At 42.2% G+C, this 22,936-nt stretch overlaps 3 protein-coding genes across 3 annotated transcripts; 2 read left to right on the top strand and 1 right to left on the bottom strand.

Annotated features, from left to right (window-relative positions):
* Positions 1-201: 201 nt before the first annotated feature.
* LOC101029723 (coiled-coil domain-containing protein 43) lies at positions 202-993 on the bottom strand. Its single transcript, XM_010332088.3, has one exon. The coding sequence runs from the start codon at positions 982-984 to the stop codon at positions 310-312; it is 675 nt and encodes a 224-aa protein (XP_010330390.1). The 5' UTR covers positions 985-993; the 3' UTR covers positions 202-309.
* Positions 994-2,493: 1,500 nt separating this feature from the next.
* Positions 2,494-3,926, top strand: FAM24B (family with sequence similarity 24 member B). Its single transcript, XM_010332093.3, has 2 exons — positions 2,494-2,655; positions 3,602-3,926. Exons 1-2 carry the CDS (start codon positions 2,564-2,566, stop codon positions 3,774-3,776), a joined length of 267 nt encoding a protein of 88 aa, XP_010330395.1. The 5' UTR covers positions 2,494-2,563; the 3' UTR covers positions 3,777-3,926.
* Positions 3,927-6,840: 2,914 nt separating this feature from the next.
* CUZD1 (CUB and zona pellucida like domains 1) lies at positions 6,841-18,619 on the top strand. Its single transcript, XM_010332109.2, has 9 exons — positions 6,841-7,300; positions 9,003-9,153; positions 10,726-10,940; positions 12,397-12,547; positions 12,905-13,122; positions 13,607-13,779; positions 14,872-15,263; positions 16,047-16,315; positions 18,240-18,619. Exons 1-9 carry the CDS (start codon positions 7,219-7,221, stop codon positions 18,410-18,412), a joined length of 1,824 nt encoding a protein of 607 aa, XP_010330411.1. The 5' UTR covers positions 6,841-7,218; the 3' UTR covers positions 18,413-18,619.
* The last annotated feature ends 4,317 nt before the right edge of the window (positions 18,620-22,936 follow it).

The following is a 22,936-nucleotide window of genomic DNA, read 5'->3' as shown; positions in this document are numbered from 1 at the left end:
TATTTATCCAAAGTGAGGGAAGCCTTTTTAAAGTGGCCAAAAGGAGCACAGGACTTAAGTATTAAAATATAAAGGTGGCCCCTATTCCAGATCTTTGGTACAGTCATCAACTATAATCTGATTTCCCACACCACCAAAACATAGCAAATTTTGTACTTAGAAGTGATTGTGATTTTCCTTTTGACCATGTAAACAATAAGGGAAATGCCTTGGGAAACTACTTTGCAATGCACTCTCAATTCTCTTAAATATACAGCCAGTTCTCCCTTTGATCAAGTTCATGGGGGGAAAGAACAGAGTAAGCCAAGGTTATCGCTTTCGCTCCCCTCTCTGTGTCCTTTTCTTTTCTTTTTCCTTGCGCTCCTGCTTGGCTAGTTTATCTCTCTCCCTCTGCAGTTTGTCCTGTTCCTTCTTCCTTTGGGACTCATCCCGAAGCGAGTCTCGCTCCAGTTTTCGGGCATTAAGGACATCTTCCACATTGGTGTTTCGGAACAGAAATTTGTCAGAACCAATGTTCATTGTGGTAGCTCCTGAATCATCCTTCTCATCTGCTTCATCCTCTTCATCTGTCACATCAGCATACTGGGCCAGGAGGGCAGCTTTTCTCTGCTTCTCCTCTTCTGACACCATCCTTGGCTTTACCACAATTTGTGCCTGCTTTTCAATTAGGGTGGCGATGGCCTGTACTTCATCTTCTTTTTTCACTTTGGTGACAACATTTTGAGTTTCTGACCATCGTTCCACAATCTCCTTGCAGATATTAAGGAGGGAATCTTCTTCCAGGAAAGCAGAGAGGATCCCCTGCAGAGCGTCCAGCTTCTCTTCTTCCTCCTCCTCTTGCAGGACACCCAAGATGTAGGCTCCGTAAACGGCTCGGTCCACTCCCAGTGCCTCCAACCGTCCGTCCAGCCAGGAGCCAAAGCCGCCGCCTCCGCCATCGCCTTCGCCAGGGACTACTGCGGCCACTTCGCTGGGTGCCGCCATCTTGGGGTCCCACCAATTCTTTTCTTCTGTCAGTTCAAATCTGCTATTAAGCCCTTATAGTGAATTTTTCATTTCAGTTATTATACTTTCCAATGCCATAATTTCTTTTGGGTTCTTTTTAATAATTTTTATCTTTATATTTTCTGTGATGAAATTATTTTCTATTATTCTCATATTTAGTTTTTGGACATGGATTCCTTTAAACAAATTTAAAGACTTTAAAAGTATTTTCTAATAGGGTCAATGTCTGGGCTTCTTCCAGAAAAGTTTTTATTTATTGCTCTCCCACTCCTTTATGGGCCATACTCTTTTTATAGACTTTTTTGTCTTATAGGCTTTTTTGAAAACTGGACGTTTAAAATAATATAACATGGCATCACTGGGAATCAGATTCTTAACTAAAACTTTTCTCTGAGAGAAACAAAACTTGAAAAGGGGAGATTGAGTATTACATAGCCTAAGAGAGTATTTAGGCATATCTACTTCCATTTGTGCTAACATATACCTGGAAATGGAATGGAATTCAGAACTCCATGAAAGAGAGCTGATGTCCAGAGGATTGATGTCACACAGCCTATGTCCTGACTGGCACAGAAGTTGGAGCTAGATTATGGGTATCCATTCTGCTAGCTCTGGTGGAAGACTGTTTCTAAAAGCAAGCTCTTCCACTTTGAATGTTAATCATTAGAATTTTCTTTCTCAAGTTAAAGGTTTGAGAAATTCCTGATAAGATGTCCTGTTCCCTGAAGTTTACTTTGACTGTATGTTTTTTTTACTGTTGGCTTTCATCCAGCCATGAAGTGTTAGGAGGTGGTAAGTATGCTTTGGCAGTCAGATTGTTTGTTCTCCCCTGGCTCACTTTTTTCCAGTTTCAGAAAGTTAAACTAATTAATTATCCCAAATTGGATTTCTTGTGAGAATTTAAGATTTAGGAGGAAAAATGTCAGTGGTCAGAGGAAGAATTGTAAAGTCCTTTTCCTAAAACGTGCATCGTTTACTAAATGGATTTGCATAGTCTCAGTATTGTTGGACAGTAACATTCCCACAGAAGATCTTTGAGCCCGATATCCAGTAAAGGGTCATTTCTGACTCTGAAAGTGAGCATAGCTCAGGAGGCCCGGGTGTTGGGGAGTGATGCCATCAACTCCAGTGCAGGCTTGCTTTTTATTTCCCGTTGCCTATCACAGTCTTTCCCTGTGAAAGGGAAAGATTCTTCCCAGGGTCTGTCTTTCTGATATCCTTTTCTCTGGACTTTGCATTTCAATTCCTTTTCATTGACAAATGGGCTTCCTGGCCCCCCCGCCCCCCCCCCCCCCCCCCCCCGTCCCGCCATCTCTGGGCCAGCTTAGGATCCTAGGCCACCCTGAGAAGACATTGGTGTTTTACACACACAAACATCTGTGTTTGGGGTTCCTTCTTCCTCCACTGAACATTGCTTAGTGGTTGTGTTGGCGCGTGGCCAGGGGGTGGGTGGGGTGGGTGGGGGTGTGGGGGTGTGGGGAGGCCACATGGGCTCACTGCTTCGCTTGCACTTCTCTGCCTAGGTACATCAACGTCTTTTGACCTCCGTACAATACTTATGCTTGTCATTGCTGGTGGTATCCTGATGGCCTTGCTCCTGCTGATAGTTGTTGTGCTCTGTCTTTACTTCAAAATAGGCAACGCACTAAAGTGAGTCACCTGGGGAAAAGGGAATAATACTCCCTCAATGGGATACCTGGGCTCCCTGTTGGAGCAAGGTCATTCCTTGCTACTGCAGCCATATTCCTAGGTGAGGTCAAGAAGAACGGGCAGCTTTGAAAAGGCAAAAAGGCAGCTGAGTGTAGAATCTTATTTGTTTTCCTTCCTGGCTGCGTTTTGTAGAATGTTCTCAGCTTGGAGCTGTGAGTGTCAGTGCTGCTTGGCTGTCACAGGACCTCACTAAGTTTACCCTCTGGTGTTTAGTTCAGTACCTTGGCCAACCCTCCCTCTGCCCTGGGCACTGTAGGCTGAAGATTCTGTAGGGGAGGCTGTGTGAATGAGCTCTGCCTTGTGCTCACGTGGAGGACAGGCTGGATTGATTTCTTCTTGCCTGTGTTGGGAGCTCTCCATTTGTTTCTGGTGGCCTTGGGGAAAATAACTGGGCCTCTAGATCTCAGGGACAGCGGCATTGTGTGAAAAACCTGGGATACAGCGGACAAGGGAGGGTAGGTCAGATAAGAGAAGATTGCAGTCTGGGGAGAAGACCCTTTAAGTACAGTAGAGATTAGTTGTCAGATGCAATTGTGTCCCCATTCAAAGGAGTTCACAATGGCACATCCGGGAGCCCTGGGCACAGCTGAATGCAGCACCTTCTCATCATTTCTACATCTTGAGGGCCTGCAGTGACCAGCTGGGTGACTTCGCTTGCAAATTCACTCACCCTTACTTTTGTAACCTCAGTTTACATTTATAGCAATCATAGGATAGGAAAAAATTTGAGAGGAACTTGGGACAGGGGTGAGAGCTTTAATTTAGGACTGGTGTTCATGTTTAATTGGCTTCAGCACTAAACTTCCCAGATATCCCCAACAGTTCTAACAAAGGGACTGAGAAGAAAAAATTCTAAGCCTGTGCTTTGTGTGTGTCTTTTCTCAAGAGCTGCAAAGGAATCTGGTCACAACCCAGACAAGCTGTTGTACGCCAAGAACAGCCAGGCCAAAACCATGGCCACGGAGTCTTGTCCCGCCCGGCAGTGCTGTGAAGGATGTAGAATGTATGCCGATTTTGATTCCCTGCCACCTTGCTGTTGTGACATAAATGAGGGCCTCTGACCTGGGAAAGGTGGGCCCAAAAATCTTCATGAGCAGTATTTCTTTCTTAATAGAATATTTTGTTATTCAAGTTCTAGGGTTTTTAATGTGATACTGTATAATTTACAGCGTTGTTTTATATACTTTTGAATCAATGTACAATATTAAAAAGAATCCTCTTTGCCTCTGGTATTTTCTATGGTTAATTATAAACGTCTTTTGTTTAAATATATTTATTACTCAATTTGGAATGTGGGGGAACTAGCTCATAGCACTGCAATAGAAGAAAGAGAGTTAGAGTAGAAAAGAAGTGTCCAGCACATCTCCCACCCTAGGAGGAAAATGCACACTGATCTTAGGACATGTCCAGTTTCAGCCCCAGGTGATCTTGTCCAGCTGGAGTTGCTCATTTAGCTGTCCTGAGGGCTTGGGTGGGTTGGCATCCACCGCAGAAAATGGTGTCATGTTGTCCTGACACCTGTCCTGTTGTCCTGTCCATTTGTGCAAGACAGTGAGAGGAGCCAGGCGGGACCTCCCTGTGTTAAAGTTGTCTGACCTGTGTAAGATAGGCCTGGGCTCAGTGGCCTCAAAAGGACATTTTGAAAACCAGATTCCTCCTGCTGCAACCCCCAGATCTTCAGAGCAGGTGGCTCCTTTGTGGATCATGGTGACAGTGATGTGTCTTGATCCAGCCATCAACATCTTCAACTGTAACAGGAACCACCAGCCCAAGGCCAAAGCCTAGACTCCCTGACCACAAGAGGCAGCAGGAAGCACCCCTCCCCACTTCTACTCTCGACTGACTTCTGTTCCGCTCCTTCCCCTGAGCCTCCTGGAACCCCTTTCTAAGCATGATTCCCCATCTGTAACCACCATGTGCACTCCTCAGGAGCTAAACCCTTGCTTGTGACCATCACGTGTATACTGAATGTAAAGAATTATTAGGTAGTAACAGGTGGTAACCTACTAAAACGGGGTAAAAAGGAAACAGAAGTCGCAAATGAAGGAAACACCTGTGACATACATGTAGGCACAGAAATAGGCCCGATGTGGGTGGAGGAGCTGCAGATGTGGGTAGAGGCCAACCACCTCCTGGAGGCTGAGCCTCGAGCCCTCACATACTTGGGAAGAGGCCAAGTCAGGGCAGCCTTCAGCTGGAGGTCACCTGTCCCCCTCAAGTTTCTGGACACTGTCTCCATCCCCCGCCTTTGAATTTCTGTCACCAGCAAGCTCTGAGCAGATGGAACACGTGCAGATCCCCTCCTAACCCACCCACTGGATGGCCCAGTGCCTGGACCCAAGAGGCCTGTGCCAGGGCCTCTCTGCATGGGCAGCTACACCTGGTGCAGGTATTGCAGGGGCCATGAGGGAGGCAGGTGGGACAAGGGTCTTCAGGATGCTCCCATTTGCAGGAGGGCAGAACACCACACATGGGCTTTAGAGCCCTATGGACTCGGTTCCCATCCCAACTCAGCCTTTACCAGGGAAAGTCCCTTGACTCCTCTGAGCCTCTGCGTCCTTGATGTGAAGTGGGAGACTTGCACAGGTGACAGGGAAGAAGCAGTGAGATGAGGCAGGGTGACCCCACAACACCCCATGGTTCCCAAGAAGTTACCAGAGGCCTGAAGGTGGCTTCTCTCCTGACTGGACCTGGAAGCCTGGGTCCTTTACCAGGGTCACTGACAGAGTGTGGTCATGAAACTCTCACACACAGTGAAGAGGGATCAGGGATATTGAAGATCCCAGCCATGGGAGAGGAAGAGGGATCAGAGGGAAAGCCCAGGGTGGGGGTGAGATTCATGGACACAGCTGCAAACACTTAGTAACCAGAAGGGTGCCCCACCTCAAACACCTGTGCCCTGCTAACTCATCCCAGGACACCCAGTCCCACCTCATTCACAGCCAGTCCAGGCAGACAGGAATGGAGCAGAGCCTTGGGGAGGGTCAAGGCTCCTCCAGAGCATCACATTCCAGCATCTCAGGTGCTGCCTTTCCCCTGCAGCATCAGGTGTGGGCCCAAAAAGGAATGGATCTCCTGAGTCACAGCATAGGACTGCACTCTCTCTAGGGAGGTGTCCTGGGCTGCAGCACAGTCAGAACAACAGAGGGGCTGACGGTAGCCGGAGGGTTTCACCCTAGAGACACAGCCTACATCGGCGTCAGAACGCCACAGAGCTGCACGAAGGTTCTTCAAAAAGTAGCCAGTCCTGGCATTACTCACTCAAAATGTTCCACCTGAACTTAGAGAGTCAAACCCAGGCTCCTCATTTGCCCTGCGAGTCCTTCCCTATCTGACCTTCACCTGCTCCTCTCCAACCTCCCCTCCCAGCTGGCTCCTCCCACTCACATCCAGCCAGGCTGTTCTTTCTTCCGTACTATTGTAGGTGTGCCCATCTAGTCCCTGCCTCAGGGCCTTTGCACTTGGCCTCTCTTAGGCCTAAGATGCAAGCCCCTAAGCCAGGATCACACATGAATGCCTCCCTCTTATCTTTCTGCCTTTGTTCAGATTTCATCTCTCAACATGCCCTCCTTCTCACTGTCAGATACTCCTCACCCCAAGCAACCACCATCTATGCAGTCATCCTGTTTATTGTAGCCATAGCTCCTGTCACTGTTTGAATTCTTCATTTATTTTTGTTGTCTAACTCTCCACTTAGAATCCAAGTTTCATGAGGGCAAGACTGTCTCTCACTTTCAATTCTATATTGCTTAGGCCCTAGACCAATAAGTAATATTTTACTGATTGAGTGAATGAACAAATGAATCAATGAAAAGAGGGCAGCTGCCACCCACCACCACCTGCTCCTCCCAGTCTCACTGTGGACACTGGGATTTCTTTCTCTTGGCTGCAAAACACCATACCAGAGTGACTAATTCACTTGCTTCAGCCTCTCCAGACATAACTGGCTAGAAATCCCTATAGGGAAATCTGGATCTGCACTCTTTTGTCTTTAACCTCTACCCTCTTCCCCTCCCTGACAGGGTCAGCCACCAGGCAGGGCATCTGAATGTGCCAGCTGGACCCAAATTTTGCCCAGGTGCTGCACCCCCTGCCTTGCCCCACTGGCTCATTGTTCTCCCATAGGTTCCCTTCTCAAAGCAGAGCCCTGAAGACTTCAGATGTCAATGAGGCCACCTGTTTGTGATGTACAGGCATAGAAGAAAGGCACAGCTCCCCGTCAGTTTCAGGGAAAATGACGCAGTGCCTGCTGGGAACCAGCCGCTAGAGATCCCCACAAAGAGCCTCTACTGGGGGCAACCTTTCCAGGAAGGAGTTGGGGAGAGAGAGCCCTCACTGTGGGGACTGCTGATAAGAAACTAGTTGCACAGCTGCTCTCTTCTCATACAAATCTACCCCTTGTGTGGCTGGAACTGACATTTCCCTGGAGGTGTCCAGAAAGCTGATGTAACACAGAGCCTATAAAAGCTGCCAGTCCTTAAGGCTGACAAGCCCCTCACCAAGATGGAGCTTGTAAGGAGGCTCATGCCTTTGACCCTCTTAATTCTCTCTTGTTTGGTGGAGTTGACATTGGCAGAGGCTGAAGGTAAGAAAACAACCAGATTTATTCACTAAAACAGAGAAGATCTCTTAAGAGGCCTCTTTCATAATTTTTAAAGTGTTTATGTCTGTTGGCCTCAGTTCAGAGAAAAATGTACTCTAATACTCTTGGGGGGCAATTTTAAATTAGTTCTAATTTTGGGCTCATCTGACAACATCCATAAAAATATCAAAAGTGTATAGAATTTTACTGAGTAATTTCACTGCTAACAGCTTATATTTTGTAAATAAACATAAAAATGTCCAAAGATATAGGTATAAATATGTGCACTTACATAATTGTAAACAGTGACACAAATTTTCATTGTTATGGTAAATCCATATAATGGAACACTCTTTTTTGCAAATTAAAATAACTCTGGTCAGTAGTGTGTCCATAGTCTACATTAAGAGAGAAAAAAAGATCTGAAGTTTCTACAATATGATGGTTCTTATGTTTGAAATATATACATTCGAGCATTTTAAACATGTAGAAATAGAAGAGAAAAGGAACAGGTGTAGAAGTGTTTACACCAAGGTTTCAATGATGATTGTTTCTGGGTGGATGGGGTTATGGGAGTATAAATAAAAATAAAGCTTTGTTCCTATGTAGGTGGAGTTTTTGATGATTAGTCAGAATCTTGGTGGGATTTTGAATTAGTACTAATTTTATTTGGGCCCATCTGACAATGCACATAAAAATATAAGAATTTATCAAATAATTAAAAATATTTTATAGATGGGGTTTCACTACATTGCCCAGGCTAGTCTCGAATTCCTGAGCTCAAGTGATCCACCCACTTTGGCCTCCCAAAGTGCTGAGATTACAAGTGTGAGCCACCACGACCAGCCCCTTACTGGGTAATTTCACTGCTAACAGGATCCAGTGATTTTTCCTCTTCCCCTTTTCTCTTTTTTTCCTTTTTCCTCTTTTTTAAGGTTTATTAACATATGATTCACATACCATAAAATCCACCATTTTAAAGTACACAATTTAGTGTTTGTTAGTATATACGCAAAATTGTGCAAACATTAGAACTATCTAATTCCAGAACATATTCTTCACCCCCAAAAGAAACCATCTCAAGCCCAGCACAGCGGCTCAAGCCTACAATCTAAGCCCTCTGGGAGGCTAACATGGAAGCATTGCTTGAGGCCGGGAGTTTGAGACCACCCTGAAAAACATAGTGAGATCCCAATGCTAAGAAATTTTTAAACATATTTTAGCCAGGTGTGGTGGTACATGACTATAGTCCCAGCTACTCTGGAGGCTGAGGTGGGAGGATCACTTGAGCCCAAGAGTTTCAGGCTGCAGTAAGCTATGACTGTGCCATCGCAATCCAGTATAGGTAACAGAGTGAGACTCTCTCTCTCTCTCTCTCTCTCTCTCTCTCTCTCTCTCTATATATATATATATATATATATATATGCATACATATGAAAACCTATTAAAAATACAAATTATCCTACTCCATGTCCTAATATATTCTCTTTTATGGACCATATGTAGAGAAGTTACAAATACTTCTTAAGGGTTCAAGATGGAGAAATCAACTGCTTGTGACTTCCTTTGGAGTAAGCTAAGTGCTATCCACAATTAGCTGCCTGCTTGTATGTATATTACATGTGGGAGGCAGCTTCCTAATCTCTCAGGGAGGGGAAAGAGGCTGTTGTTGGCTTTCCTCAATGCCATTTGTGGTCTCTAACAGGAAATTCAAGCTGCAGAGTCAGTCTGGGGGGTGCCAATCTGACAGAGACCCACAAAGCCATGATCCTGCAACTCAACCCCAGTGAGAACTGCACCTGGACAATAGAAAAACCAGAAAACAAAAGAATCAGAATTATCTTTTCCTATGTCCAGTAAGTAGAAGCTTTAGTTTCCTAATAAGGGGGTAATGAACACTGACCACATTGGGGTGGGTAGGGGGACTCTCTGTAGAAATAATTCGGCTGCTGCTAGAGGTGGTAGTGACACTGACAGCCATCATGATGATGATGGTGATGAGGATGATGGCTGATAGTCACTGATGATGGCTCTGTGCCTGGCACTGGCTCACAGAGGTCCTTTGAGGGCAGCACTATAATAGTACTACAAACACAGCAAGGTTGAGAACTTGTCTGAGGTCACACAGATAGTGAGTAGTATGACCAGAGTTAGAAGCTAGCTGGTCTAGTTCCAGTTTCTTGACCCTAAAATACTAAACTCTGTTTCCGAATTTTGCTATGCATTTGAATCAGCGGGGGAGCGTTCACACATCCAGACTCCCAGGCTGTAGTGTACACTATATAATTCAATTATAATCTCTGGGGGTAGATTCTAGGCATCAATATTTTTTATTTTATAGTTTTTATTTTGAAATAAGTATATGTTTATAAATGCTTTTTATAAGTGCACAGGTGACCCCAGGGTGAAGCCAAGCTGAGAACCTGTCTGCCCTGCAGTGTTGCTCAGTGTTTCCTGAGATCTGCCTCTAGCTAATCCTCTCAACAACCTTCTGGGCAGATGCAATCTAATCCCCATTCTACAGATAAGAAAGCCAAGAAAAGTCACTTACCAGGTCCAAGACTAAAAAATAATAAAAGTGGGATAGGAACTGAATCCAAGCAGCCTTGCTCCTGAGCCCCGAATCTTACACCTGTCCCAGTGGTTCTTATACTTGATCATACATCAGAAGCATGTGGCAGGCTTGTTAAAGCACAGCTGCTGGGTCCCACCACCAGAGTGTCTATTATCTTTCTCAGATGGAGTGTGTGGGACCTGAGACTGCATAGCTAACAAATATCCAGGTGACGTCAATGCAGCTGGTCCGAGTACCACACTTTTGAGAACCACAGCCCTGTACCACTGAAGCTGGACTTGACTTTATGCTTCAAAGAAGCAAAAGAGGCCTCAAATTTCCTGGAAAGTTTGCTGAGAAACATATGTGCTATTCTTGCTGTGTAAGGAAAGAGGGGAAGAGAAAGTGTGGGAAGAGCAAGGGAGGGGAGAAATTAATGTTTAACGTCTATTGCACACCTGTGTGCCAGGCCTGTGGCAGTTGCTTCATGTTCAGAATATTATAAACCTCACACAATAATGAGAAGTAGGCTGTGATATCCCCATTTTACAGATGAAGAAACTGAAGCAAGAAAGGTTAAATCACTTCTGTAAAGTTATATAGCAGATAAGTGACTAAAGTAGAAGGAGAACCCAGATTTCTCTTGATAAAAGACATGGGCAAAGCAGTTCGCTTCCCTGAGCCCATTCAGGTTGGCGGTTTGCGGTTTGATGCTGAGGATGGTGGGGTTGGTGATTGGTCTTGGAGAGGTTTACATGAAAACAGATGTGCCACCACTTTGTAAATTGGCATGCCTAGGTGAGCAATTGACTCTGCTCTGCAACCCCCCTTTGCTTGAGGCACTTCTCCAGCCACAGTTGTGTTTTGTCCACAGGCTTGATCCGGATGGAAGCTGTGAAAGTGAAAGCATTAAAGTCTTTGACGGAACCTCCAGCAATGGGCCTCTGCTGGGGCAAGTCTGCAGTAAAAATAACTATGTTCCTGTATTTGAATCATCATCCAATACAATGACGTTTCAAATAGTTACTGACTCAGCAAGAATTCAAAGAACTGTTTTTGTCTTCTACTACTTCTTCTCTCCTAACACCTGTAAGTCCTCATTTACACAACCTTCATCCACGTCTCCTGCAAGCATAGGTTACACACTCTCCTCGTGTAATATTCAGTCCTGAGTATATTCCCTCAGAGTCTTCTCTATGTGGGACAGCAGTAGTTCTCTAACTTATGTGCATAAGAATCATCTGGAGAACATGTTAAATCACAGATTCTGGGCCCATCGCAGATACTGTGATTTACTGGTTCTGAACGGAGCACATGATCTTGCCTCTCTAACCAGCTCCCAGATAAGGCAGAGACAAGGGGCTGATCAGATGGCTCCATGTTGAGGGGTACAGTGTCAGAGCCCAAAGCAGAGACTCTACATCCAGCCCATTTAATAGTAATCCTGGTATCTTCTGCAATGCCTCTTCAGGGACCGCACCTCCCTATTCTCTGATTCCTGAGATCTTGGTTGGGGTGGTTGAAGCTTCATGTTTAACAAGCCCCCAGATGATTCTGACAAAGAAGATTGTCTGGAGAGTGCATGCTGGGAATCTTTGGTCTTACCTTTGAAATTTAAGATTGTCAGGTGGTTGGAGGCTACACTTACAGGGTTCTGCATTCACAGCACCTACACTCCACTGTGACCCAAAGCAGAATGCCAAGAACATCTGCAAGTGGGCTCAAGGGGAGAGGTCCGCTCTGGATTTCTTTCCAAGGCCCAGTGATGACCATGTCATCCTCCTGCTGAAAACACTGACTTATTGGTACCAGCAAATCTCCAGAGCGCAGCAGTCAAGGTTTTCCCAAGTTGGACCCAGGCCACCTTTTCAAGCCTTGCCTCTAGCCTCTGCCCGGCTTGCACCCTATGCTTCAACCAGTCTAAAGGGCTTTATATCTCCAAAAAGAGCTCTCTGCATTGTTTCTCCACATTTCGTCTGTCCAGCTGCTTCCTTATGTACTTACTAAGGAAAGGTGAGACCAAGGGCTGCTTCATGAAGGCTGTATCTGAGCTGAGCTTTGCACAATAGCATGATGAGAGTGGGTGGGGGTGGCACTCAGGGAAGGAGGACTCACCTCTGCTGGAGCTGACAGCTGAGGAGTCATGGGAAGAAAGGGAGGACAGAACAGAAGGCCACGTAGTAGTGGCTGATGAGACTGGAAAGCTGAGCTGGTGAGAGTGAGGAAAAGCCTTCAAGGGAGAGTGTGACGTTATTTCCTATGGCTCAGTTCAGGTAATGGGGGTCTCTCCAGATGCAGCACATCTTACAGCACAACTTTAATGTGATTTGTTTGGCAAAAGTATAAAGATTCACTCTCCGCCCTGCACCAGTGGGCAGCAATTTCAATGATAAAGAAGGATGAAAACCTCAAGGATGTGACCCATGGGAAAGACAGAGATGGAATCATACTCTGGAGAGACATGTTACGCTCAATACACAACACAGAAATGAAAAGAAGTCTCTATTTTGATGTACATTCTTGACCAACTTCACATCCATTTCAGCTATTCCAAACTGTGGTGGTTACCTGGATACCTTGGAAGGATCCTTCACCAGCCCCAATTACCCAAAGCCTCATCCTGAACTTGCTTATTGTGTGTGGCACATACAAGTGGAGAAAGGTTACAAGATAAAACTAAACTTCAAAGATATTTTGTAAGTACTGTTGCCCAATTCTGATGGAACAAATGCAGTAACCCCATCTGGCAACTGGGGGATTTGGGGAGGAGAAATTATCCCATGTAATTCCCATATATGGGCACTTTTCAAAGAATTTATGTACAAAGGAAAACAGTGATACTATTCCACTCAACTAAGTTGACAATTTTCCTGAAAATTCTGAGGTCCTTGGCAGGAACCATCAAATCCCGAGAAGTGTCATCGTAAACCTGAGATACCACTGAAGGAAAAAAAAAAAATCCATAATCACTTAAGAGTAAGATTGTTGGGATGTTAGAACATAGAATTGAATTGGTTTGAAACTCTTTTTCACCAGAAGCCCTCATTCTCTAGACTAGAAATAGACAAACAGTGCAAGTTTGATTTTATTGCCGTCTATGATGGCCCCTCCACCAACTCTGGCCTGATTGGACAAGTCTGTGGCTACATGACTCCCACCTATGAATCGTCATCAAACTCTCTGACTGTCGTGTTATCTACAGATTATGCCAACTCTTACCGGGGCTTTTCTGCTTCCTACACCTCAATTTATGCAGAAAACATCAATACTAGTAAGTCACGTTTTATGTTCCTTAGCTATTTTGAGCTCTCTGAAGTTTCCATACATAGAAACTGTTAATTTTTAGCCTTGTGGTTATTCCTCGTTGCAAGCATGTCACATATAGTTGGGGACATATTCATAATCTTACGCTTGACAGTCCTTTCTGTGCATTGCTTATGCAAGAGGAAATTAATGATTTTATTAACCTGAAAAGGATTTCTGCAGATAATATAAACTGTTTTCCTTAATTTCTTCTGCAAAGATACAATAAAAACATCAGGTTTGCAGATTCTAGCTCCTAAGCAAGGTCACAATGAACACAGTAAAAAGTGAACAGCTTGGCTATCTCAAAATTCTGGTTACCGTTTAGGACAAAATGGTTTTGACTTTTTATATATTTACTCATATGCATAGCTCTTCGAGACCCAGCATTCCTAGCTGGCATAAACATGACCATCTTTTTTTAATTTTTATTTTATTCTTTCCCCTGACAGCATCTTTAATTTGCTCTTCTGACAAGATGAGAGTTATTATAAGTAAACTCTTCCTAGAGACTTTTCACTCTGATGAGAATAACTTACAACTAAATGACCCAACTTGCAGACCAAAATTATCAAATGTTGTGGAATTTTCTTTCCCTCTTAATGGATGTGGCACAATTAAAAAGGTAAAGTGAAATACTGATAGCTGGGTTTTGTCAAATGCTGAATGCATGTTGGCCAGTGCAGTCAGGGTAATGTTTGCTAGCTGCTGTAACAGACAACTCACAAGTTTTAGTGGCTTAACCGCATGTTAAGCCTGTGAAGGCATGTAAGTGCACAGATCCACTCATACATAGCTGCCAAATTGCTGCATTCATTTTCAGGTTAACTGGAGGATGGTTATCTTTCCCAGAAGGTAAAGAACTCTGAAAACTCACTAGAGAGAGTTTGAACTTCTATGTTCAGTGAGCTTAATAGCCTACCAGTAACACACATGCAGAAAATGTTTATACCTCATATTTAGTAAAAATCTAGCTGAATTTTTAGGATCTTCTTCTTTTCCTTTTAAAGACAGAAAAAAACAAACAAACAAACTATTATCCTTATTTTAAACATGAAGGATATTACTGGAAATTTGAGATTTGTTCTACATTTTCTAGAAGTTCCATTCAAAATTCCAAACATTTTCAACCTTTGGTCTCTTCAGGATTCATACCATAAAATGTTCACTCAGACATTAAACAATAACCTAATTGAAAATAATGGAGGCTAATCCAGAGGAATTGACAAGGACAGAAGTAAATCATCATTTCTTACCAAAAATGAACACACAGGCTTTATTACACTGTGAACCCCTAGGGAAGGCAGTTAAGGCAGTCCCTCTTGCAGACCCTTGGTCTACATGTATTTTAGAAACTGCCCAGTTAGCCACATTAACTTAGAGCTCCTTAAGGAAGGCAACATATGGTAAGCTTTAGTGTCTTTTTAAGGCTGGAAATCTGCATTCAAAATTGATTTTACTGTAACTGAAAAAATTTCTGTCTGATTCTATCTTCAGGTCTTTCTAATGCAAGCTGTATTTCTTATCTCATACTTTCTTCCTTTCCTAGAATATTTTTTCAATGAAATACATTTAACATTTATGATATTTGGACAGGAAAGCTGTTATCTCATGATTTAAGAAAATTATGTCTGTACCTGCAAATGTTATTCACATCTATGCTCTAAAATATTACTAGACTTAAAATATAAAAATTGAATTCTTTCTCGTTCTGCAGGTAGAAGATGAGTCAATTACCTACACCAATATAATCACCTCTCCTGCATCCTCAACTTCTGAAGTGATCACCCGTCAGAAAGATCTCCAGATTATTGTGAAGTGTGAAATGGAACATAATTCTACTGTGGAGATAATGTACATAACAAAAGATGATGTAATACAAAATCAAGTTGCAGTGGGCAAATATAACATAAGCATGGCTCTTTTTGAATCCAATTCATTTGAAAAGACTATACTTGAGTCACCATATTATGTGGATTTGAACCAAACTCTTTTTGTTCAAGTTGGTCTGCACACCTCAGATCCAAATTTGATGGTGTTTCTTGATACCTGTAGAGCCTCTCCTACCTCTGATTTTGCATCTCCAACCTATGACATAATCAAGAGTGGGTATGTATTAATGTAACTGATGTATATATGACATCCCTTTCTGTGGAAAAACATTTTTAATAAAGTAATTTTTTGTGTTGTGTATATATACATTTTTCCTAGTAATATATGAAATTTCATTAAATTCATTTTAATCATTTTATAAAATATAGTTACTATATACTAATTACAAATAATTTAAATTTAAACATTTATACAGACACAGCTTTTATCTTCTAGAATTTTAAGCGTATTTACAAAATATTTGTGTGTGGAAACAAATTTATTTTTTGTTATAAAAGCTCTATTAGTATTTTTGGGTTTTGTACATTTTGGTTATTTTCAACAAAAACCTAGAAGATTATTTCATGTGTGTCATCTTTAAAATATAATACCGTCAATAAAATATATGTAGCATTCTTAAGAGAAAAAGTATAAAGTTCTTATTTGAAAAAAAAATTCATTTTTTCCTTACAAGTTGTTGGTTTTTAGCTATGTTATTTGTACTGATACATTAATGATAAGCATGTAAGGAAATGAGTTTGACTTCCAATATATAAATATTGTTTTTCTGATTAAGTCATATGGACCAGGAGTTTTAGAGTAGAAGGTACCTTGCTATCTCACCTAGGAATCAGATCTATAGTCTTAACTCACTGTAGTATGAACTAGAGACACTGTCTTTCTGGAGAGATTTTTGGATTCATAACTTAGTTCAGAGAAAACTTTGTATCATCTCTTTTTAGTATGGAAAAGACTAAATTTGTCTGTATCTTCTAAACATGTTCATAAATTCCATTTCAGATGTAGTCAAGATGAGACATGTAAGGTGTATCCCTTATTTGAACACTATGGGAGATTCCAGTTTAATGCCTTTAAATTCTTGAGAAGTATGGGCTCTGTGTATCTGCAGTGTAAAGTTTTGATATGTGATAGCAGTGACCACCAGTCTCGCTGCAATCAAGGTTGTATCTCCAGAAGCAAAAGAGATATTTCTTCATATAAGTGGAAAACAGATTCCATCATAGGACCCATTCGTCTGAAAAGGGATCAAAGGGCAAGTGGCAATTCAGGTAAGAAAAAAGCTATTTCATGATCAAAGAGCACATCATGGCTCATAAAAATGCTGCTCAAATCCAATAACTCTTAAGCATGTACAGTTTAGAGATACATAATAGGAGCTTTAGCAAATAGGCTGATTTTAAGTATACAGGATTAATATTTATTGCCATCAGTTGATAATATGCATACCAAGTACAGTGTAAGCATATGATACACTGATAGTTTGTCATTATTCATTTGGCTTTTAAGTGTAATGTCCTCATCTCTAAAAACAAGTTTCCTTTAGTTTCCCAACTCCTTATTATAGATACCATAGCAGATAATTAATCGGAAAGCAATGTATTTTAACTCCTAAATGAGTAAAACAAAATGAACCAGCATTCCAGATAATAGCCTATTTGAAAACAAAAGTTATTTTTTCTTTTAAAAACAAAGAATCTATTATAATAACACAGGGCAGCCCTGCTTCTTTCGAAAGGCTTGAAACCTGAGATCTACCCAGATGCATGAAAGGAATGATGGTAAATACTAAAGGATAGTTTGCAATTAAATGGCTTAAGATAAGCCATAATGAAAGAAAAACTATAAGAAGTTATCTTAGTTGTAAATGGCATTAAAGTACCTTTATGATCTCTGTATTTATTCATTATTATGAGCACTATAAAGGAGTATGATTCTGGTTTGTAGCAAAATATTTCTATGGCAAAAAAAAAAACACAACAAAAGTTAAATTTAGTAATTTTATAAATGCATTCACTAAATGGCTTACAGAGTGTATCTATAGACACTGGTTTGAAATTAGTTAAAAATGTATAAATGGGGCCGGCCATGGTGGCTCAAGCCTGTAATCCCAGCACTTTGGGAGGCCGAGGCAGTTGGATCATGAGGTCAAGAGATCAAGACCATCCTGGTCAATATGGTGAAACCTCATCTCTACTAAAAATACAAAAAAAAAAAATTAGCTGGGCATGGTGGCACATGCCTGTAATCCCAGCTACTCAGGAGGCTGAGGCAGGAGAATTGCCTGAACACAGGAGGCAGAGGTTGCGGTGAGCCAATATTGCGCCATTGCACTCCAGCCTGGGTAACAAGCAAAACTCCATCTCAAAATAAAACAAAACAAAAAATGTATAAATGGAAGTTGTTATGGAAATACCATCAATATGAGAAGTTGTTATGGAAATAACATCAATATGTTTTTCCTATATCAAATGAATGAACAAAGTTTTTTTTTCTGTTGGCAAAATGTATTTTGGCAACAATGGGCAACAGTGACCATCAATAAGTGAACCTGCATTTCCGTTTAACTATTATGCTTGAGTTTTACACATTTTTCATGTGATATCAAGAAAAGAAACTAATTCATTTATATTTATATTTAATTTTAAACTTGTTTCAAATTATTTAAATATGAATATAAATATAAATGAATTCAAATATTTGATAATGGTTCCTCTATATTGTGTTGGCATTATGCATTATACATTAATTCATATATAAGACTCATAAGTGGGTGTTGAACAATGAGAACACATGGACACAGGGAAGGGACCATCACACACTGGGGCCTGGGGGGTGGGGGCGCTAAGGGAAGAATAGCAGGGGATGGGGGGATTGGGGAGGGATCGCATGAGAAGAAATACCTAATGTAGATGACGGGGCGATGGATGCAGCAAACCACCACCATGGCAAGTGTATACCTGTGTAACAAACCTGTATGATCTGCACATGTACCCCAGGACTTAAAATATAATAATAAAATAAATAAATAAATAAATAAAAGAGTCAAGAAAAAGATACATAGGATATGTAGAGATATTATAAAAGTTACCATATTACTATATACTATAGTAACTATAAAAAGTTACTATAAAAGTAATATTTATAATGTTACTACTTCTTAAAACCTGATTTTCATCTTCTTTCCAACTACAGGATTTCAGCATGAAGCACATGTGGAAGAAACTCCAAACCAACCTTTCAACAGTCTGCATCTATTTTCATTCATGGTTCTAGCTCTGAATGTAGTGATTGTAGCCACAATCACAGTGAGGCATTTTGTAAATCAACAGGCAGACTACAAATATCAGAAGCTGCAGAACTATTAACTTACAGGTCCAGCCCTAAGTGAGATACATTTCTCCAGGATGCCAAAGGAAATGCTACCTCTTGGCTACATATATTATGAATAAATTAGGAAGGGCCTGAAAATGACACACAGGCCTGCATGTCACTGTGGCAGCATGTTTCGTTACAGGACAATGGAAATAAATAAATACCATGTCAGTTGGCTCTCATTTTAGGAACTAAAGATAAAAAAATGTTACAGGAGGCCAGGTGTGGTGGTTCATGTCTATAATCCCAGCACTTCAGGAGGCCAAGGTGGGTGGATTACCTGAGGTCAGGAGTTCCAGAACAGCCTGACCAACGTGGTGAAACCCTATCTCTACTAAAACTACAAAAATTAGCCAGGTGTGGTGACACATGCCTATAATCCCAGCTACTCGGGAAACTGAAGCACATAATCACTTGAACCTGGGAGGCGGAGGTGACATTGAGCCAAGATTGTGCCATTAGACACCAACCTGGGCAACAAGAGCAAAACTTCATCTCGAAAAAAAAAAAAAAAAATTACAAATCAACACCTCTTTTTATAAATACAAAACATTTTAACCAAATATTAGGTGGAAAGGTAAAGGCTATTTTTACTTAAGAAAAATAGCCTTCAAAGGTAGATGTGTTTATTTTTTAGATACAAATATGCTCCTCTTTGAAACATCAAAAGTTAGAATTTCTGAAACTAAAGCATGAGGAGAGCCGCAGACTCCCGGCTTCACATGCCGTCCTGCTTTCATGCAGAGCCTCGGCGTTTCTCACTGTAAGCATTTCAGGAAAGGGCTTCGGATAGACAAACGTGACTATAAAATGGGAGACTTCATACCATTTCTTGGTTAATGTGATAACATTTTTCTTCCTTTTCACCATCAAGCACCAAAGCCCGAATTTCATTGTCCTCAAAGAGTAGCCAGTTTGAGTTAACACTTTTCCACCTACTGTGGCTGAACAAACACGATTAAAGACCCCAGTGTGCACTGATTTTACTCATGAAAACAGAATCTAATCACTGTAGATGATCAACACAACTTTCTCTCATCATCTAACAACACACATAGTCTCAGGTTCTAATATGCATCCAAACAGCATATTATTCCTGAACGCCCAAAGGCATTCTCCTTTCTTCTAAACAGGCATTGCATCTACAGGATGCTAAAGAGAATGAGCAATGATGTGATAGACTCTCTACCCTCACAGAACAAGCCTTTAGGACATTGATTGATTTTCCAGTTCCAAATCACAACAGATCTTACCCATATTCTTTTCAATATCTCCATGTTGATCTCCTAAATATTAATACTTTCTCAGACAGCCATGTGGTGACTCTCTTCTATGTTCGTCCAGGTAGTCTAAGTTGAATGACTGCAAAGTTATTTTTTAACCTAACAAGAAAACCCCTAAACATTTAATTAGAATGAGTAAATTAGGGCAAGTGCTTAAAAACAGTCTGATCTGGCTACACCCTCAGCCATCTCTCTCTCAGGAACTGACTGGACCTTCTCTGCTGGCCAGCATGGTAGGGATTCAGAGGCATATCAGGCACAGAAGTGTAATACTAAGAAAATGATCAAATACTGTGACTCACTAGATGGTGTAAAATCATATTACCATGAATCATAAAATCATTTGTAGTGGAGCTGTTGAGGTATATCTCCAATATCAGTGTGTATGCATTATCAATATGTGTGCTACTATTTACATTTTCTTTCTTTAGGAAGGACTCCAGAAAAGTGATAAAAGTTCCTAGATCTGAGTGAGTAGCCTGGTTCTAGTTCTTCGCACTTATCTGGTGGGTTATATGAGCCAGGTCACCTTCAGCCTTGGCCTCCGCAATTTAAAATGGGTTGGTAGCAGCTACCACCCCCCACCCACTTGTCCCGGGGATGTGGTGAGGATTAAAAAAAGATAATGTGTTTCCAGTCGGGAGCCATCCATGTTCCAGTTACCACCAGTGAGAAAGTCTCACTGCCAGCTCCAAAATTCCATTCTAGAATCTGCTTCTAATATGCTTGGGCCTCACCTGGCATAGGTCAGGTTCCTGGGAAACAGACTCTGATACAGAGGCTGGTGTACAGGAGGCTTCCTCGGGGGTGTGCTCAGGATCAGCTTCTGTGTCTTGGGAGGGAAGCAAGACCAGGCGGTGCAGGATGAAGCAGCTGCAGTAGCAGGGCCCAGCCACTCTCCCAGGGTGTCCTAGGGCTGCTCTGCCCTTCAGAGATGCCACACTGAGGCACGATGCTCAGACCTTTCTGTGCCTCTGTGAATCGGTCATTGACAGTGGTGGGGCTGTGAACTCAGATTAGAAAACTATCTTGAACTGAGGGAAATTCCTGGTGAGCAGTGGCACTGAGAGCCACCAGCTGCCAACGCTCCCAGCAGCCTAGAGAATGAGTGACTTTCTCTGAGGGGAAGTCTGAGTGTCACTCTAGAGCAGTCATTCTACTCACCTAAAAAGGATGGATTTTCGGAATATTTTACAAAGCAAAATCTAACTCTACGTTCTATTCAAGAGACTTGCTTAACAAAGTGTTTCAGAGAGGCTAAAAACGAAGAGATTGGCAATGGAATATCAGGCACATGCAAATCAGAGGGGTGGGACAGGGAGGAATCCAGGCTACCTCTGCTTTCCTGAGGTGCATGGGGTCACCTCATTACTGCTGGGCTGGGGTGAAAGTCCTGGCTCTCCACTGGGCCTCCTTTAACCAGGATAGAATGAATAAAAGGGTGCTTCATCCCTTCCAAGTAGGGGTAAAAATGGAAGTCTAGGCTCCCCACCTGGTCTGAGCCTGACCTGAGGGCTGCAGGTAAGGGTCTCATTACTGCCTGGTGTGCTGAGCATCCCAGTCCCTGCTTTGCCTTCTCTTACATCACCCTGGAAGAGGGAGGGGAAGAGGAGTGTTACGGGAGGGCAGAAGACCAGGCTCTCCACTCAGTCTTTGCTGGCCGGGATGAAGGTGGGGCCACAGCGTTTCCCATGGCAGTTAGCTAGAGCAGGACAGTTTTCATTTAAGTATTTTCTGTCTTGCTAGGTTGCTCCTTTGCTGCTCCCTTGGCTAGAGGGGGCAGGCTTTCCTTGGCTCTTTTTGGTCTGTACCCTTGGTGTTTTTTCCCTGTTAAGTGCATTTGATCCATGAGACGTGGAACACTGAACAGTAACCATGGCTTTCAAACTTCAGCCTTCCCCAGAGTCACCTGGGATGCTTTCAGAGAAGGTTGCTTTCTGGATCCCATTCTTTGAACCACACACCAAGAGGAACTGATCTGGAAGTTCATTTGGACCCTTGTTTATTAAAATGTTAGTTCTTTCATTGTGAACACTTTTCACATTAGGGATTTGTTAAAAATCATAAAATCCTAGCTTTTGGTAGCTGTTAGCTTCTACTTCCTCAACATGTTATGGGCTATAAGTAAATACAGTTAATGGGCAGGCGATTTTGAAAGCAGAAACTCTAGCAGCCTACAATTACTTGGAAAAGCTCCTTTATTCATTCGAAGTACTTGAATGAAATACACATCAGATACTAAAATCATTGTTTCATGTGACTAAAGTTAAAGCTACTCAGACAAATAATTAACTCTGATTTAAAGATACCCTTTTCACCAAATTGGCCAGTAATTATATTTCATTAATTTCTACGTATAAGCAGGGAACGTCATTAAAATATATAACAGTATATTTTACCAAGACAGTTGTTGGTGAAGGGAAAATTTGTAATGAAATAGATGTTCTGCTCATAGGCTACCCCCTGCCTTGGGTCATTTGTCAGATTTTTAACCCTGAGGATCTCAGGGTTAGCTCCCAGGCTCTACCAAAAACTGCCTTCCTCCTCCCTGGGGACTGGACAGTACTGTAGTCCCATCCTGTGCACGCCATTTACTGACAAAGAGGGGAACTGGTCTTTGGAGATGAGGACCATCTTTTAAATATTGTTACTGAGTATTTCTTGACAAGCAAAAATACAAATCTGACTACGTTCAAGTCTGTTTCTGTAAAGACACCTTCAGGGATAGTGAGTCTAGCACAGGTCTCTTTCTGTTAGGGTAAAAAGAGAGATGAGAGTGGATACTGCTCTCCTTCTCTGAGAGGATGCTGGAATAAGCTAATCTTTGCTTGTGTGCCTTCCAGGTTTTGTGTGTACTTCTCAGGTTTCCCAAATGCTGTTAGGATTTGGGAAATGGATTCAGAACACGGCCAAACAAACACCTAGTGGTGAAGTAGGAGGCAGCATTCAACTCCAGAGGTGGAGCTCAGGCACTGGGCCAAACTGAGGACTAACTAAAACAGGGCTGGGGTGGAAGCAGCTTTCAATCAAACATGCTCACCAGTGTGCCATGTTAATTTACTTTTGCCATGGCAGCACCTGGGAGTTACTGCCTTTTTCCATGGCAATGACCCAATGACTCAAAAGTTACTACTCCTTCCCTAGAAATTTCTCCATAAACTAATCCTTAATCTGCATGCTATCAAAAGTGAGTATAGGGCCGGGCGCGGTGGCTCAAGCCTGTAATCCCAGCAC

Source organism: Saimiri boliviensis, chromosome 12 (genome assembly GCF_048565385.1).
Source record: "Saimiri boliviensis isolate mSaiBol1 chromosome 12, mSaiBol1.pri, whole genome shotgun sequence".
Lineage (NCBI taxonomy): Eukaryota > Metazoa > Chordata > Mammalia > Primates > Cebidae > Saimiri > Saimiri boliviensis.
The sequence above is the reverse complement of the archived record's forward strand: the minus strand, read 5'-3'. Positions and strand labels throughout refer to the sequence as shown.

What these genes read in the sequence shown, in the direction of transcription:
- LOC101029723 (XM_010332088.3), bottom strand. Translation starts at nt 984, where the DNA reads ATGGCGGCACCCAGCGAAGTGGCCGCAGTAGTCCCTGGCGAAGGCGAT.
- CUZD1 (XM_010332109.2), top strand. Translation starts at nt 7,219, where the DNA reads ATGGAGCTTGTAAGGAGGCTCATGCCTTTGACCCTCTTAATTCTCTCT. An exon ending in CTTCTTCTCTCCTAACACCT is followed by an intron (nt 10,941 to 12,396) that starts GTAAGTCCTCAT and finishes CATCCATTTCAG; the next exon opens with CTATTCCAAACTGTGGTGGT. An exon ending in AAGGGCAAGTGGCAATTCAG is followed by an intron (nt 16,316 to 18,239) that starts GTAAGAAAAAAG and finishes TTCCAACTACAG; the next exon opens with GATTTCAGCATGAAGCACAT.
- FAM24B (XM_010332093.3), top strand. Translation starts at nt 2,564, where the DNA reads ATGCTTGTCATTGCTGGTGGTATCCTGATGGCCTTGCTCCTGCTGATA. An exon ending in AAAATAGGCAACGCACTAAA is followed by an intron (nt 2,656 to 3,601) that starts GTGAGTCACCTG and finishes TCTTTTCTCAAG; the next exon opens with AGCTGCAAAGGAATCTGGTC.